A 16,540-nucleotide genomic window follows, 5' to 3' on the forward strand; every position below is an offset into this window, starting at 1 on the left:
GGCCTTCGCCTCGCCTGTCTGCCCGCCGTTGCTGCTCCTCTCCAGGGCAGGAGACCCTCTGCCCGACGTCCTCCGGTGCTGGGGACCCTGCAGGCTCCCTTCCCTCACACTGCTGGCCGGGTGCCCAGCGCTGCCGCCACCACCATGCCTCCCCCGGCGCTGGGCAGGGGCAGCTCCCCGCTGTCCCCGGGTCGGAGCAGGTCACCGTCCCCGGCACTCGCCACTCGGAGAAGCACCTAAAAGAAAATAGAGGGCTCTCAGTTCGTTCTTTTTCCTGAGAATGACTGATAAGTGATTAGCTGAAGCTGCTATCTGATGTACCTTTAGCCCGAGCTGTTGCTGTCCCAGAGGAGGGGAATATTTCCCTGTCCACGAGGTCACGCCAGCCGCAGAGACACAGCACGCCAGGAGAAATGGTGCTGCGGTGAAGGTGCCTGACAAGGGCTGAGCTCAAAAGAAAGGATTTCCACAGCTTGCAAAGAGACAACAGTCAAACCACCGCAGGGAGCAAGATCTTCCACTGCCAACATGAAGGAAGCCACTGATAACGTCTCTCTGGACAGTGCTGGCTGGAGCCAGGTGGCATGCAAGGGCTTGCCGGTGAGTGAGACCTGTGGGGAGCGGGGAGGGACCCGATGGGCTCAGCCGTCCGGCAGCTACAGCGCTTGCCCGGGAGCTGGGAGGGGCGGGTGGCCAGCCTGCCGGCCGGGCTTCTGCAGACAGCCAGCCCTTACCTCCTCCAGCTCCAAAATGGGGAGCAGAAAGTGTCTGCAACCCCCACAAGAACACACTGGGGCTGAGGCCGGTGCCATGCATGCCGTGCTCAGATGCCATGCTGGTGCAGCTGAGGGAGGGCATCTTCAAATAAGCGGATGGAGCAGAAGGTCCCTGAGCATGGCCTGGACAGCCTTTCCCAGGACATGCCTTCGGGCTGTAAAACCAGCTCCCCACATTTGCTGGGAACCACCTGTTTTTTTAAAAATTAAGTTCAACATAAGCAAGAGTGCAAAGTCCTTTGGCAGCAGGGGAAACTTTAATGTGGCTTTTCAGGCTGCTTGGTGTCACGCTGCTTTCCGCTGTGTATCTAGACTGAAAAATTAATCAGCCTCGTTTGCTGTGAGGGTAGGAGGTGCACACAAAGACTGTGGTCACCATCTGCCAAAGATACCACAGGCATGGGTAGGGTCTGCAAAGGTATGTTTGCCTTGGCCAGGGTATGAGTCTAACTCATAGGAAAGGCACAGGGCTGTGAGAGAGATATGGCTGTCTGGAGTAAAAACTACAGGCATGCACACAGAATTAAACCTAAAGCCAGAAAGCTGCCTTAGCAAAGACTTCTTAATTACAACTATATGCAAAAGGTTAACCAAGCCAAGCAGATACCGTTATTTTAACTGGTGTCTCAGAACACTAAGTTCCAGTTTACAAACTGTGAATTTAAGAAACAAAAGAGGAGAAAAAAGGGACTGTACTTGTGGTTCCACACCTACTTGTTCATAAAGCCTCCAAGTAAACAAGTCACAGAATCACAAGTGCTGGAAATGACCTCAGGAGATCTAGTCCAACCCCCCTGCTAAAGCAGGTTCTCCTAGAGCATGTTACACAGGACTTCATCCAGGCGGGCTTTGAATATCTCCAGCTCTTGACTTCCACCCTTAAGATATTTGTATGTATTGATGAGGTCCCCTCCCAGTGTTCTCCAGGCTGAACAAGCCCAGTTCTCTCAGCCTTTCCTCATAGGGGAGATGCTCCAGTCCCTTTATCATCCTAGTTGCCCTCCTCTGGACTCTTTCTAGGAGTTCCTTATCTTTCTTGAACTGGGGAGCCCAGAACTGGACACAGTACTCCAGGTGGGGTCTCACCAGGGCAGAGTAGAGGGGGAGGATAACCTCCCTTGACCTGCTGGCCACACTCCTCTTAATGCACCCCAGAATACCATTGGCCTTCTTGGCAACAAGGGCACACTGCTGGCTCATGGTCAGCTTGTCATCCACCAGGACTCCCAGGTCCCTCTCGGCAGAGCTGCTTTCCAGCAGGCCAGCCCCCAGCCTGTACTGGTACATGGGGTTTGACCTCCCCAGGTGCAGCACTCAGCACTTGCCCTTGGTGAATTTCATCAGGTTCCTCTCTGCCCAACTCTCCAGCCTGTCCAGGTCCCACTGAATGGCAGCGCAGCCTTCCGGCGTATCAGACACTCCTCCCAGTTTTGTGTCATCAGCGAACTTGCTACACTCTGTCCCCTCATCCAGGTCATTGATGAACAAGTTGAACAAGACTGGGCCGAGTACTGAGCCCTGTGGAACTGAATAACAAACATACTTCCAGTTAACCTTATTTTTTAGCTGCCATAACTTAAAAATTTCAACATGCACCATTTTGATCCAGTAGACTAATATTGCTGAAGCAGGACATTTTTTCCTCAAAAATTGAAATAGCGTTCAATCTCTTCATAGTGGCATGACATTTATCTCATCCCATTCGAAATGGAAGCAGATAGAAGAGATAACTCATTTCAACCCTTCAGACTTTTGCACTATAGTAACTCATCAACAATACTATTCTATCCCAGAAAATCTATTTACCTTTGTGCTTTGCCTTTTCTGAACTCAAATTTTAACAGCACTTTAGGTATTGTAATTAACTATTGTAATTAACCTAATAACTTTTCCAGACCAAGGCTCAGGATACTATTTTTTGCTCTGAAGAAGATAACAGTCTGTATTTCACATACAGTGGAAAACCAAACGTTCTCGAGGTCAAAGAACTCAACTACCAGGTAAAAGTTGTAATTTATATACCTCCTTTCAGCAGGGAGCATATCCAGCAATGCCTGTTTCTACACACAAGCCATTTTAAAAGCCAAACAAAATTCAAGTTCACAACACAAAGTTCACACAGCTGTTGCACAGTCAAATACACAGAAGTTCTGTGAGCAGAACCATGCTCTTGGCTACAATATTGACAGCAGGCTAAACCCTCCATTGTAAATATATCTAGGAAAGTTAAGGAATAAGACAGGAAAAGAGGTCTGTTTCTAGGCTCTGTTTTTTCTGTCTTGAGCCAAATATTCCTCTGACAGCAGGGGTAGAGGCACTTTCTGTCCAGCTACGCATGGTGGGAGCCCTTGCTGGCAAGAACAAGTATGCAGAAGGAGACAAAGAGAAGATGACTAACAATGAAGATTTCAGGAAAACAGTGAAATTTTCATCTCCCTTTGTGCGACCATGGCATCTCAAGTAGATATCACAATTTTGGGTTTTGTGTAATTTCAAATTGTATTAAAAATTTTAAACATTTAAAAGTTACAATAGCAATAATTACCAAAGTAATAGAAGACAGAGATAGCTTTAGTGGTTAACAGAAGCAAAGCTTGAAAACCATACTTGGCTGTAATTTACAATAGAAATAATTACCAAAGTAATAGAGGACAGAGATAGCTTTAGTGGTTAACAGAAGAAGCAAAGCTTGAAAACCATACTTGGCTGTAAAAGAACTTTCTTCCTTGTATTTCTGAAGATAAAATTATTTTAACATTTACTCTGCTTGTAACATCATAACTTTAAAGCTATTTATTGCTAAATAATTTATCGTTTGAATTGAAGGGACTTGTTTCTTTCTGTTAGGTTAACATGGCATCCCAGATTCCCTGGTATGAAAACCTCGCGCACATGAAAATGCCATGGACCTGGAAATCGGATCCCCGTTCTCATGTATCAATAATTCAGAATCTGAATTTAAAAGTTCAGAGTGGTCAGATGCTAGCTATTATAGGAAGCACCGGTAAGAGCAACCAAATTTTGTGACTTCACCAACTCTCAGATAAAACATACACAGCCAAGAGCAATACTCTGCACTCTTTTGAATCGTGAAATCTAGTTGAGAAACAACTAATGCAAATGCATCACTTAAATACGTTCTTTAAAACGTATGAGGAAGCAAAGCATGAGGAAACGAAGAATGGAAAAAAAATTAAAATTTCTTTTCAAAACCAATTTTGTCATGACTTGTACACATTTGCTGTTTCTTTCCTGAGCTGTAGCGGGGTATACAACTGTGGCCTGCAGTCCCAGCTCTGCTCGACATGAATCAGCTTTGTGGCTCAGATTCAAAACAGGCCAATTGCAGACCTTACCCAGTAATGCAGCAGACAAACGAGGCCAGACCCCATAAGAAAGATCAGCGGCACCTTGCATAGCTATAAGCAGGAATTCCCTTCAGACTGAAACACTTCTAACAGGATAAAATAATGCATTTGGATTAATTAAGAGAAACTTACGGAGAAGGCAAGACAATTCCTCTTCTGTTTGGCTTTAAAATGGGCCTCTGCTTTCTTACATTTATTTTTTTTCCTTTCATTTTCTGGTGGGACTCTTTTAATTTTCTCCAGGGTGAGGTTGACTAATGGAGAGATGGCCTTTACCTCATGTGGTTAGTTGAGTCTAAGCTCATCTAGGGGGCTAAGTAGACGCGTGACCTGTTAAACTGCAGGAAAAAGTACCGATACTTTGGAGGTAAATACCCCCATGCTGTGTCTCCACTAGAGTCTTACATCAGGTTAGCTCAGTGAAATCAGTGAAGATGCTCTCTCTCAAAGGCAAGGCATATTTGCCAAAGAAGCTTTAACTTTATTTCTACAAAAGAGGTTTTTCTTCCACATTGCTATGGGAATTTTTTCTTAGCACATATCCTTCATGTAATTGAAATTGTACCTTAGAGATTCTCCTGATAATAAAAGGAAAAGCTTGTGATGAAATAATACACTGAGTTATAGATATAGCACCTTTGTAAGGTAACATACACTGAGCACAAACCCCTTTCAGCAAACTAGTCAAACTATTTTTAAAAGCTGTTTATCATCTATTTCATCAAATGCCTTAGTAAAACGGATTAAACTGCTGATGGGTTTCACACTGTCAATGGCAATCAATATGTCACTCTTAAATAGAGCAATACGTGGTTTACAGATGGATGGGTTTCTTTTTTAAAATGTATATATTAAGAAACAAGTGTGGAGTTAATCTTTCAACAGGGAGACTAGAAATAAATGACATCTAATCATAATAAGAGAGTTCTGTCTGTTTACATACAGTATCATACAGCAAAAAGGAAAAAATCATTTTCTATTTCATTCCAAATCAGGTTTTGTTTTCATTGTTTTACTTTTCTTACCTTTGAGTATGAGCCAGCTGTTCTTAATTGTTTAAACGACTTTTTGTCTTATTTAAGTCATAATAATTTTTATTTCAATCATGATTATGATTCTTATTGTCTGTATAATCATTCAGCACCTTAGTCATTCAGCTGTTTCAGCTGCTGTTTCTGAATTCGCGATTCCCTCCACAAAGCAAGCTCTTGCCGAGCATTTAGTTGCCAGCCCTGCAGCCAGCGTAGGATAGCACCTTTCACCTACGTTTCAAAAGTGAAAGAGAGGTAACAAGAGGACAAAGAGATCTTGCTTCTTGAGTTCGTGGAGCTATCCTCAACACCCAACAACCCAGATCTGCTGAGAAACGACCAAGGTTGAAGCCACATGCTCCGTTCCAGAGGCGAGAGATTTCCCGAACGTGAGCTTGTAGCCTTGTGTCAGTATTTTCTTTCAAGACCACTCTGTCTCTGCGGCTTTGGAAAAGTTTCAGAAAGGGTTGGGGAAAAGGTGTTAGGGAATGAAAATTTACATCCTCTGTCTGTGACTAAATCAGCTTTTCAAAATAATCCCCTGGAAATTAATTTCACTTTCAATTTTGATTTTCCTAGCTGGTGGAAAGACATCTTTGCTTGATGTGATAACTTGCCGGGATCATGGAGGCAAAATCAAGTCTGGTCAAATCATGATCAATAACAAACCAAGCACTCCCCATCTTGTTAAGAAATGCATCGCACACGTGCGTCAGGATGACCGACTGCTCCCCCACCTGACTGTCAGAGAAACGCTATTGTTCGTTGCCAAACTGCGCCTTCCAAAGTTTTTTTCAGACTCACAAAGGAAAAAAAGGGTAATTAAGCTGTTGGAAAAAAATAAAGTTGTCAAAAATGTGTCTGACAGGAGTTATCCGAGAGATTCTGTGTGTTTGGAGTCAGAACACCTAATCTGGCATTTTTTTTATGTAGATTATGAATTATAAACCTTTTTCTTCTTTCAAGATAGAAACCAGCAATTGTTCCAAAGCTCATAAAAAAATGACAATCTAGAGAAAGCATTAGGGAGGGTGAAAGAAGAACTAAATTGCTGATCACCGAGCCTTTTTAATGTTATCTCTAAAAATCAAGATTTGTTTTCAAGTCTCTCTTGATCAGATAGCACTAAAATATCCAGATGAATTTTAACCACCTTAATCGTATTTTCAGTTTTATCTATGCACAAATGTGCAAATAAAGTCTTGCTTTATCTCTGTTACCCTTCGGATCCCCCCCAGGTAGAAGACGTTATAGCAGAACTACGCTTGCGTCAGTGTGCAAACACCAGGGTAGGGAACGAGTACCTCCGCGGTGTTTCGGGAGGCGAGAGGCGGAGAGTGAGCATCGGTGTGCAGCTGCTCTGGAATCCAGGTGAGCAAAACCCTGACACCTTCCTTGTGCCCACCACAGACCACTGGGAGAAATGGGGGAGCAAATGAACTGCAGGGGGGTTGGACTAGGTGACCTCTAAAGGTCCCTTCCATCCCAAAGCATTCTATGATTCTATGAAGATAGGGCCTTTCAGGGCAGAGTCATACACACCGTTGCCCCTGGGGCAGCTTGGGGAGTTTGTACTTAACAGACACTTAACAGGTCTTGCACCACCCTCTGCCAGAGGTCACCTCTCCATAGCAAAGTTGGCACAGTGACTGGGTGCTAGTCCGTTTGCTTGAATTGAAATCAGTTCTGATCACAGATAATAATGTAATTATTACTGTAATCATTCTGTAAATGGAGCAGTTCAGGAGCCAGCCCACCTTGGCTTCTGTCACCTTTGCCAATGGAGCAGCAGCGACAGAGCCAGGCAGAGCACCCCTAGGAGCCTTCACCCGCCACTCCCTAAAAGCACTATCAGACAGACTACTGAAAGTTGCCTGAAGTCATCCTTGCAGCAGTGCTCTGGTTTGTGCATATCAGTATGAGGTTTGGTTTTTATCTGACCACAGGCCACAAGTTACTTTGGAAGGCTGCTGGCTTATTATTATAACATCAGGATTGTTTTCCTTTCCTCCAGCGCAGCCCATTTCCATGTGCAACATTAACAGGGAAGGTCATTTTCTTGGCTGCATAGTCAGCCATTGTGGTCTTGTGCAACTCACTGACGTGGCTGGCTCACGCCACAGGTGAAATAGAAATTTCCATCATCTTCAGTAGAAGCAAAATATGAGGCTAAATCTGCAGCTGATTTTGCAGGATTGAATCCCCTATCTGCTCATATCTCTCTCTCTCTCAAAAGCACTAATAATCCTGGCTGAGCCTCTTGTTGAGCTAGATTTCCCATCAGCTCTTCCACTGGGAAATGGATCTGAGAATTTTTTGCTTGTATAAAGTTATATTTTTTGTAATTATGGGGAAAGCAGAAGTCTTTTTTTTTGTGAAAAGTGATGCTCAGGAATAGATGTGATAGTACAGAAGTAAAAAATAATTAATTCTAGGAAAAATAAGTAAAGCTTTCTTTACACTTCAAACATGCATTACACCCATCAGCACAGAGACCATGTCTGGGGTACAGACATTGCCTTGCTCTGATGATTGAGGTCATTAAGTTCTGTAACAATACAAACACCACAAAATAATAAAACTCTTTCAAGTTTGTAACAACCAATTGCAAAACAAGCAAACAAATTCCAAGCATATGCATGTCTCTTTGCATATATGTGCAAACAGGTACAAACCAGAGCACAGGTTGGGAGGAGCAGCTATCTAAATTAATACTGTGTGAGTATTTACATATGAATAATGCAAGAGGTTTAAATATTGAGCATTTAGATAAAAATATTTCAGTAGGTAGGATACAAAACGAATACTATTGTGTTAATTAATATTCATGTACCTGATATTTGTACAGGCAAAGTGCAAAAACTGCAGAGAAGAACGTAAATTTAGTAAGGAACCTAAATCTGCATCCCAGTGAAAAATAACAAAAATAAAATAAAATAAAATAAAAAAATCTTGTTTCCAGTGGGAGCAAGATACGATTTAAAGTAATTACTCTTGGTCATCATGTTCAGTAAGATAGTGTGAGAAATTGCCATTGTTGAATATTATGTGACGCTGGTAAGAAATATACTTTGGACTTTAAAAAAAGAAGGAATATATCTGTGCAATTTCATGCACTCCACCATTTCACTTAGAACATATTTTCCAAATCAAACATGCTGCTTTCCACTGCTAAACTTATTGTCTTTGGCAGGAATACTCATACTCGATGAACCCACATCTGGACTGGACAGTTTTACTGCACATAACCTTGTGATAACATTATCCAGACTGGCCAGAGGAAACAGATTAGTTCTTCTTTCACTTCATCAGCCCCGGTCAGATATCTTCCAATTGTTTGATTTAGTTCTTCTGATGACTTCTGGAGTCACTGTCTATTCTGGAACAGCTCGAGACATGGTTCCGTATTTCACAGAACTAGGCTATCCCTGCCCAAGGTACAGCAATCCTGCAGATTTCTATGGTTAGTATCAAGCACTGCTATAAAAAAGGTTACTGGAAATCATTTGTTTTTGTAAGTGTATCAGCTAACATTGATTTTTATTGAACATAACTGTCTTAGAAATGCATTAGAACTGACTCAAATCAATACGATAGCAAGTTCAGGTTTTAATAAGATCCTTATTTGCCAGTACAGGAAATGTAAAAAAAAAAAACAGGAGGTATGGACAAAATCAATTTTAAATAATACTACTTCTAACTCTGCCAGGTGTAGCAACTCTTCCACACGTTTAGCACATTTATTCCCATGTTTCAGCTAGTTGAAACTTTTACCCTCACTAAGACAGACATGGATGAACTGATCAATTGCTTTCTGTAGCCAGTTCTCAGACTTCTGAATCAAGAAATGTGGGAAGCTCGTTTCCCAGGGTGAGGAATAACACACACCTGGAACACCAAATGGGAAAGAGGAGTGCTGCCCGACAGAGCACATTGGAAGGGAGACAAAAAAAAAACCCACCAAAAACCACAACCACCCAAATCCAGAACAGCAATCCTTTTATTCCTCTTCTCAAAGAAAGTTAACTACATGGTTCCAAATCCATTCCTCTTCTGGTTTTTTGCAACATGCAAAGGGAATCTGGTCCCGTTAATCGAATGGCGGTAGTCTCTTACCACAGAAGTTGGTTCCATTCCAGCACCTAGGTCTTTGCACTCAAGTTGGCTAGGAAATCTTGTACTGACACTAACCTCAGTGTTCTGGAATGACCTCTTCGGCTGTGCCTATGTGGCAGGCAGTGTCAGCTCGTATCAGCTGTGCAGAGATAAGCAGAAGTTGACCTCAATGTCAAGCCCTGTAAAAAGACCTTTGTCATCACCATGGTTCAGAGCAGTCTTTGGCCAAGCACAGCCTTGAGGAAAGCTTGCAGCACCCCCGCAGGAGAATGGAGAATATGAGGCAGTTCTGGGGAAACTTGTAGCTACAGCCTGTGGTTACAGAGACAAACCCCCACGACCTGGAGGTGGGGAGGGATGAGAAAGGGAGGTGGAAGAGTATTTAGTGGCATGCACAGAGTCAGTACCCATAGGAAGAGAAGAAAAATATGGCCAGAAGGAAGGTGGAAATGGGACGGGATGGTAGACGATGCCACAGCATGAAGGAGCACCTGATGGAAACTCTCAAACACTGGCTGTGTGTCTGATAGAGAAACAGGAGACTATGGCAGAAGGGAAGAATTAGGGCAGGTTGCAACTCATTTCTGATGAACGCCTGCTGAAGAGCAGCTGAAGAGAGATCATCAGCCCAACGTAAGGATTTAGGAAATGTGCAGCAATAATTCGCTTTGAAAGCATCTGCAAAACTTGAGGTGTTGTCACTCTACACTGAAGGTCAGCATGGGAAAATTATATTAAAAGTTTAGATTAAAAAAAAATTATTTTGTTAAGTAAAAAAATAATGCTAAGTCAACTATTATTGCTGCTACTATGTTGTCCTTGGCTAATATTCTTCTTGGGCTTTCTCAGTATCAGGTAAAGTTTATGGCACCTCTATAAGATACAAAAAATGATAACTATCATTTTGCAGATGGAGAAAAAACCCAAATGATTTAAGTCAAAGTCACATAACAGATTGTAAATGCCTACATGCCAGGAAGGAAAGTCAAACTGCTTATTCTCAGCACCCCTCTTCAAGCCATTATTAAACTTAGAAAAAAACTGAAATAGTATTTTACAGTATTATAATAAACAATTATCAAATCTCTCAGTGATTCATTGAATGACTAGATAAGAAGCATCTCCCAAGGCAAAATACACATTAACAATCTGTTCTCCTCTAGTTACCTAAAGTAACTGATAAAGTTTTAACCATTGCAGCTTAATGCATGCACACAGGTCATACTGTCTGTTCACAATGAACTCTCTGATTCTAAACACATCATAAAGTTATCATATCTGTAGCACATGGACTCATGTCAAATCATGTCTTGCAGTTGATTTGACCAGTATTGATAAACAGACTGCAGAAAAGGAGATGGAAAGCCGAGAAAGAGCAAATACTCTTGCCAACTTGTTCCTAGAAAAAGTCAAAGATTTTGATGATTTCTTATGGAAAGTTACTGAAGAAGATAATGTTGCGACCACATTCAGCAAGCAAAGGTAAAGAAAAGCGCATCATAAAGCAGCTCTGGAATAACAGCTACAGCCTGTGATAATTTCAGGGTTTTTTCTCTTTTCTTTTGGGCAGGTCTGATTTAAACTCAGAAGAGGCTATCAACATGCCTCACCATTCAAGTGATCAGTTACCAGGAGTCTTAAAGCAGTTCAGGATATTATTAAGGTAACCTTAGCTCCGGCATAAACAGTTATGTATCGTTATGTACCATTTGTATTGTAAAGCACAAGAAAGGAGCACAAAATGAGAACTGAGTAAATGCTGAAAGCACAGAGCTAGTTCTAGGCCTAAGCCAGCCATAGACCAGAGGTGTTAACAATACTGGCTCACCCCAGCCCCCCAAGCAGGACAGCAGCCAGGTGTATGGCCCCACCTTTCTGTCCCAGGGCTCCATCCAGACACGGTCACCTCCAGCTCACACTGCTGGGAGCCTGCGGCTTTAAGGAGCAGCAGGAGCCTCCAGGCTCAAGAATGTTCGCTCCAGTTTGGGGTACTGCCATCCTGATGCCCATGACTCATGGTGACTCAGCCCTCAGCAAGCCCAGGCAGCTGCGTGCTAGGCTCAGGCATTGCTATCCTCACACCTTTGCCTCAGATTTGAAGCTAGGAGGCTTCACTGACTATAGCCAGCACAGGTGAGTGTCGTAGTTGGATCTCATGCTCATGTACTTTAAAGAAACATGATCAACTGGTTTAATACACGTAGAACATCACTACCAGTATCAGCTGTTGCTAGCGTATGATACAGGTCCTTAACAGAGAGACATCTATAACCAAAGTAATTGCTTCTGCGTCTCCAAAGTCAGACTATCCCACCCCCATTGCCTTCCTTCAAGATTTCAGCGTATCAGACCTGAAATACGACGTAGCCACAGACGCTCAATAGCTTTGACTAGGTAAAATCCTTTAACAGAAACTGACTGCCCAACTCCTGTCCTACTGAAAGTCAACAAGTTCCACGAATTGATTTTAGCAGAGCGTTTGGGGCAACATATGTAAATATAACCGCCATTAGTAAGCACTATACCTTACAGTCAATGTTGCTGTTTTCCTAGTCGTCAAGTCTCCAATGACTTCAGAGATCTTTCAACGTTACTAATCCATGGATTTGAGGCTCTTCTCATGTCATTATTAATTGGATTTTTGTACTATGGCCATGAGAAAACCAGACTCTCTATTCGTGACACAACAGCATTGTTGTACATGATAGGTGCACTAATCCCATTCACGGTGATTTTGGATGTTATTGCCAAATGTAAGTGCCAGTTTTCTTGTTATAAGCAAGCAAAATCAGGCAATTCCTAAATCAATGAAAAAATTATACTTATTAATGCATCCCTAGGGTGAAACCAACCTGTTTGTTCCTACCCTGCAGGTCATTCAGAAAGAGCCATGCTTTATCATGACTTGGAAGATGGAATGTACTCTGTTAGCCCATACTTCTTTGCTAAGGTAACTGGTTTTTGTTGCCAGGAAATACAAACAGCTGGCTTTAATCTTAAAAAACACAAACAAACCAAAGCATTGTTGCATAAATGATCACATTCATATCAGACTTTGTTCTTTTGCGTCTGCCAGCTCAGGCTGCTGTTCTTGCTTCCTTGGCATTAGTAGAAAAAAACCTCACATTACTTTAGATCTGGCTGAGACGTAAGTCATGGCTGAGACCCCACCCCAGAAAAGCTAAAGAAAAGTCTTTCACTGCATTGTTTGGCCAGAATTTGAGAAACCTCAAACTCAAATTTGAGGGTTTAGACAGTTTTACATACCCGCATATTTTATTTGCTAAGCTTCTTAGAAAGTTTGATTACATTCATATTAAATGCTAAAGCAAAGGTAAAACAGAAATGACAAAATACCAACTGTGACACTTCCAGTAGCTGTTTGGGCCTGTACTGGTCAGAGACAAACAACTGTATTAAGTGCATAAAGAGCCAAAGATTCTGGATATAAATTAGAACTTAAAAAAAATTACATTCTCTTTTTCATGGTGGTTTAGAATAATCCCTTCTTTGTGATGTTGCCACTGTTAGATGAGTTCTGCCTGCCATGGCATCTGTAATTTAGGTTTCCATTTCTGCACAAGATTTTAAATGCTTATTAGTGGTTGCCAGAGAAAAATATTCTTTGCATTGTGTCACAAAGATTGCACATTATTCATAGAGAAATCGATGTAATTTGTTACAACCTTAGTATTAGAGGATAGTAGCAACCCTCTTTGGAAGAAATAATCATAATACTCTCTATACATATCTTTAGTTATTTGAGGAAATCCTAAGCGTGTTTTTGTTTTACAAAGAGTTGAGTAGTTACTAACTGGACTGCCTTTGGGACAAAGTGGGGAAGCGACCAACAGCCAAATTTGTCTCAAATTTGATCTCACACTAGGTTCAACCAAATTTGGACAAAAACATACAGTTGCAGTCAGTCAGTAACAGTATTACTGTTATCAAGCGCACCAGTTCTCAGGGAAAGCGTCTTAAATTCTTAGAAGCTGCCAAAACTGTTACAAAACAAGACATCTAATCTGTAACAAGAATCCTCTCATTTTAACAATTAGTTATAGGAATTGTCACAACTGGAGGAAAAAAATAGTGAGGATTTCAATTTTTGTGGTGGATTGTTTTTGCATGTCACTGACAACACCTAACAGGGAGGTGATTGCATTCTAAGGGAGTATTTCCTGTAGTTTTTGTAAACAGCCTACACGTACACCAAGGTACATCTCAGCAGGTTTCGAGATTATAATTCAACTTATTTTTCTGTTTGGTTTTTTTTTGGTTTTTTTTTTTTCCTCCCTTCGGCTGGCTGTATACAGTGCCCGCACGATGGCACTTTGGATGGCAGCGCTGCTGCCAACGTTACAGCTCTCGGCCTTCTTCAGCAACGTCCTTTTTACATCATTCTACCTGAGTGGTGGTTTTGTGATAAGCCTGGAAAACCTCTGGACGGGTAAGACAAAGCTCCCACCATCCCTCCGAACTGAAACATCGATGGTTTTCATTAGTGACTGGTTGTTGTGAGACTGAATGTGCTGTGTGCAGGAAAACTCAGCTTTATTCCTACCTTTGCAATTATCCTCTTGGGTGGTGATGGTGGTGTCAGATCGTCATTTTACATCAGCTTCTCCATCTGAAAACGAGGTAAAAAGAAGTTTGGTCAAAAAAGCACAAGTGAGCAGCTCAACTCCAGCAGATGAAGATTGACCTCCAGTGAGACTTAGTTGACAGTAGGAGTTTGATGGATACAGATATTAGCGCTCTCCTAATTTTCCATCTCCGTGTAATAATATAAAGTTTATCTGCCATTTTGTCCAGTAATAAACTGCTATGTGTTTACAGCCTCTCATTGTCAAGAAATTAGATAAACCTGCTGTATTTGGCAGCGACAGAGCAGGTTTTGAGGTCTCAAGTAAGTTTTGTGCACGCATATCAATGTATTTCTTTCTGCCATTTTTTTTCCAGTTCCATTTTGGTTTTCTAAAATCTCTTTTCTCCGATGGAATTTTCAAGGCATGATGCAAATTCAGTTCACTGACCTCAGATACGAAATGACTGTTGGAAATACTACATTTCAAATACCAGGGAAACTTGTAAGTCACTAATAAAAATTGTTACAGATGTTTGATGACTAATGAGAATGCTATTTATATGCCCATCATATTTAAGTAGATGTTGTAGGCCTCAAAACTGACAAGTACCAAATCAATACATGAAGTCAGGTTACACTTGGTATATTTTAAATTTGTCCCTGCAGATATCCCTATGCCTTTTATCCCTTTCTTTTCAGTGGAAGAGGGAAAAAAAAAAAAAAAAAAAAAAAAAAAAAAAAAAAAAAAAAATATTTTCCAAAACAACACCTGGCTGAAATAGTTCAGCAGCTGAACCGTATTCCTCTGAAACACCACAGCCCCTAGACATAGCATAGCTGTAACCAGCTATCAAACCGCTCTGGAAGTCACATCCAGCTAGAAACCGAGGGAAAAGGTGGCAGGGGCCAGGGAAGCTCATGCATAAAACTTCACAGATCTAGCGTCAACATTTTGCCTCTGTTCCTAATTTTGCGTTATCTGTGGTTACAGGTCATTCAGGCCCTGGACCTGGACTCCCATCCTCTCTATGTAAGCTACCTCGTCCTCGCTGGTATCATTTGCAGTTTCCTGCTTTTGTACTACTTATCCCTGAGGTTCATCAAGCAGAAGTCAAATCAAGACTGGTAACAGCAAACCACGCAGGGGAGGCAGCCGGTTACAGAGTCCCTTGCAAGGAGAGAGGGAAAAGCCCACCCACGAACTTATTTTTGGTGACGGCCCCGGGGGAGAAGCGCCGGGTGCCGACAACCCGGCTGGCCGCAGGATGGCAGCAGAACCCCAGGAGTCGAAGGCTCCTCCACAGAGCCTGCAACAAACGGGCTGGGCTTTGAGGCTTTGGGGGTTTTGTTTGGGTTTTATTTTTTTGTTATTTGTTTGACATACAGTCTTTATAGGTAACAAGACGGTTATGAGTTCTCCACACCTTGAAATATTCTGAGCAGCGTTCAAAGGACCCATCCCACTTAGCAACAGCTGATTTTTGAATGTAGAATTTTTGAAGGTATAGCGATAACATTGAATTTGGAGAGCTCGGATGGAAGCGGGATCAGCACGCACAGAACGTTACTTTCTGTAGCACGTATAACATGCAGCACGTATAAGAACAGCGTAGAGGAAAGCAACATGGATGAGAACGTGCAACGATGGAAAAAACAGCGATTCCGTGTTGTTTCTACTTGCTTCTGTGTTTTAAGGCTTTGCCTTTGTGTTCCGGTTAGGTGCTGTTGATGCCCCAAATGGGTATTTTCTCACTGAACATGGTTTCTTGTAACAGGTAATTTTATCTCACCTTCTTGGATTTATTTCCACAGTATAAATACATACCAATTGATTGTTATTAATCACACCTTTCTCCGTGGCAATACACACCACAGCAATTGGCCAAGTTCAGTTCCTAAGATTCTTGGGTAGAAAATACCAAACCTGCCCCTCCAGTAATTAATAATCAAACTGTGCAATCTATTAAGTGCTTGTAACTGTGCACCTAGTTATGCTCAACCATAAGACACAAATGCTGAGAGAATGAGTAACAGTAAATAAATGGCTGTAATTTGCATACAGTCATGGTAAGCACATGTGCAAATAAGGTGTACAGTTGTGGCATGCATTTTATAAGATTTGCTTGGTTGATTTTAAACATTTGGATGAATGTCTCTGCGCTCATATACAAAGACCCAAGGCACATCATCTACTCTACTTCCATTTACATGTTGCACACAGTGGAAAACTCCTACTGTAACCGGCTGTAATGCCCTGGATACTGTTATGTAAGTCGTCGCCCCCCCCCCCCCTTTTTTTTTTTAATTCTTCCCCCCCCCCCCCCCTTTTTTTTAATTAAAGAAGAATGAAAAGAACATCAATCTTTTACTATTTTATTTGGCAATTAGGGCTGCCACATTACTTTCCACAGGTTCCACGTGGTAATATATTCCCCGGAAGACCCTAGTCTAAAGATGTTAAGCAGGTCTGATAAAATAACAGCTTCAGCCCCAGGCAGCAGTAGGAATCCAAAATACTCCAGGGTTTTTCTAAGGTGAATTCTACCATTTCTTTCTGGTTCTGCTGCATTTGATTAAAAAGAAAAAAAGAACAACCCAAAAAACCCCACTTGATCTGATCCTACTGCCATTTTGAAATTATCAGATTTTCCTTGCCTTTTA

At 41.9% G+C, this 16,540-nt stretch overlaps 1 protein-coding gene across 1 annotated transcript; it reads left to right on the forward strand.

Moving 5' to 3' along the window:
- The first annotated feature begins 528 nt into the window (after nt 1–528).
- Nucleotides 529–15,008, forward strand: ABCG8 (ATP binding cassette subfamily G member 8). Its single transcript, XM_009641597.1, has 13 exons — nt 529–600; nt 2,678–2,776; nt 3,624–3,780; nt 5,755–5,993; nt 6,414–6,546; nt 8,369–8,638; nt 10,608–10,773; nt 10,862–10,954; nt 11,845–12,044; nt 12,165–12,257; nt 13,523–13,741; nt 14,254–14,381; nt 14,871–15,008. Exons 1-13 carry the CDS (start codon nt 529–531, stop codon nt 15,006–15,008), a joined length of 2,007 nt encoding a protein of 668 aa, XP_009639892.1.
- The last annotated feature ends 1,532 nt before the right edge of the window (nt 15,009–16,540 follow it).

Source organism: Egretta garzetta, unplaced genomic scaffold (assembly GCF_000687185.1).
Source record: "Egretta garzetta isolate BGI_Z169 unplaced genomic scaffold, ASM68718v1 scaffold166, whole genome shotgun sequence".
NCBI lineage: Eukaryota > Metazoa > Chordata > Aves > Pelecaniformes > Ardeidae > Egretta > Egretta garzetta.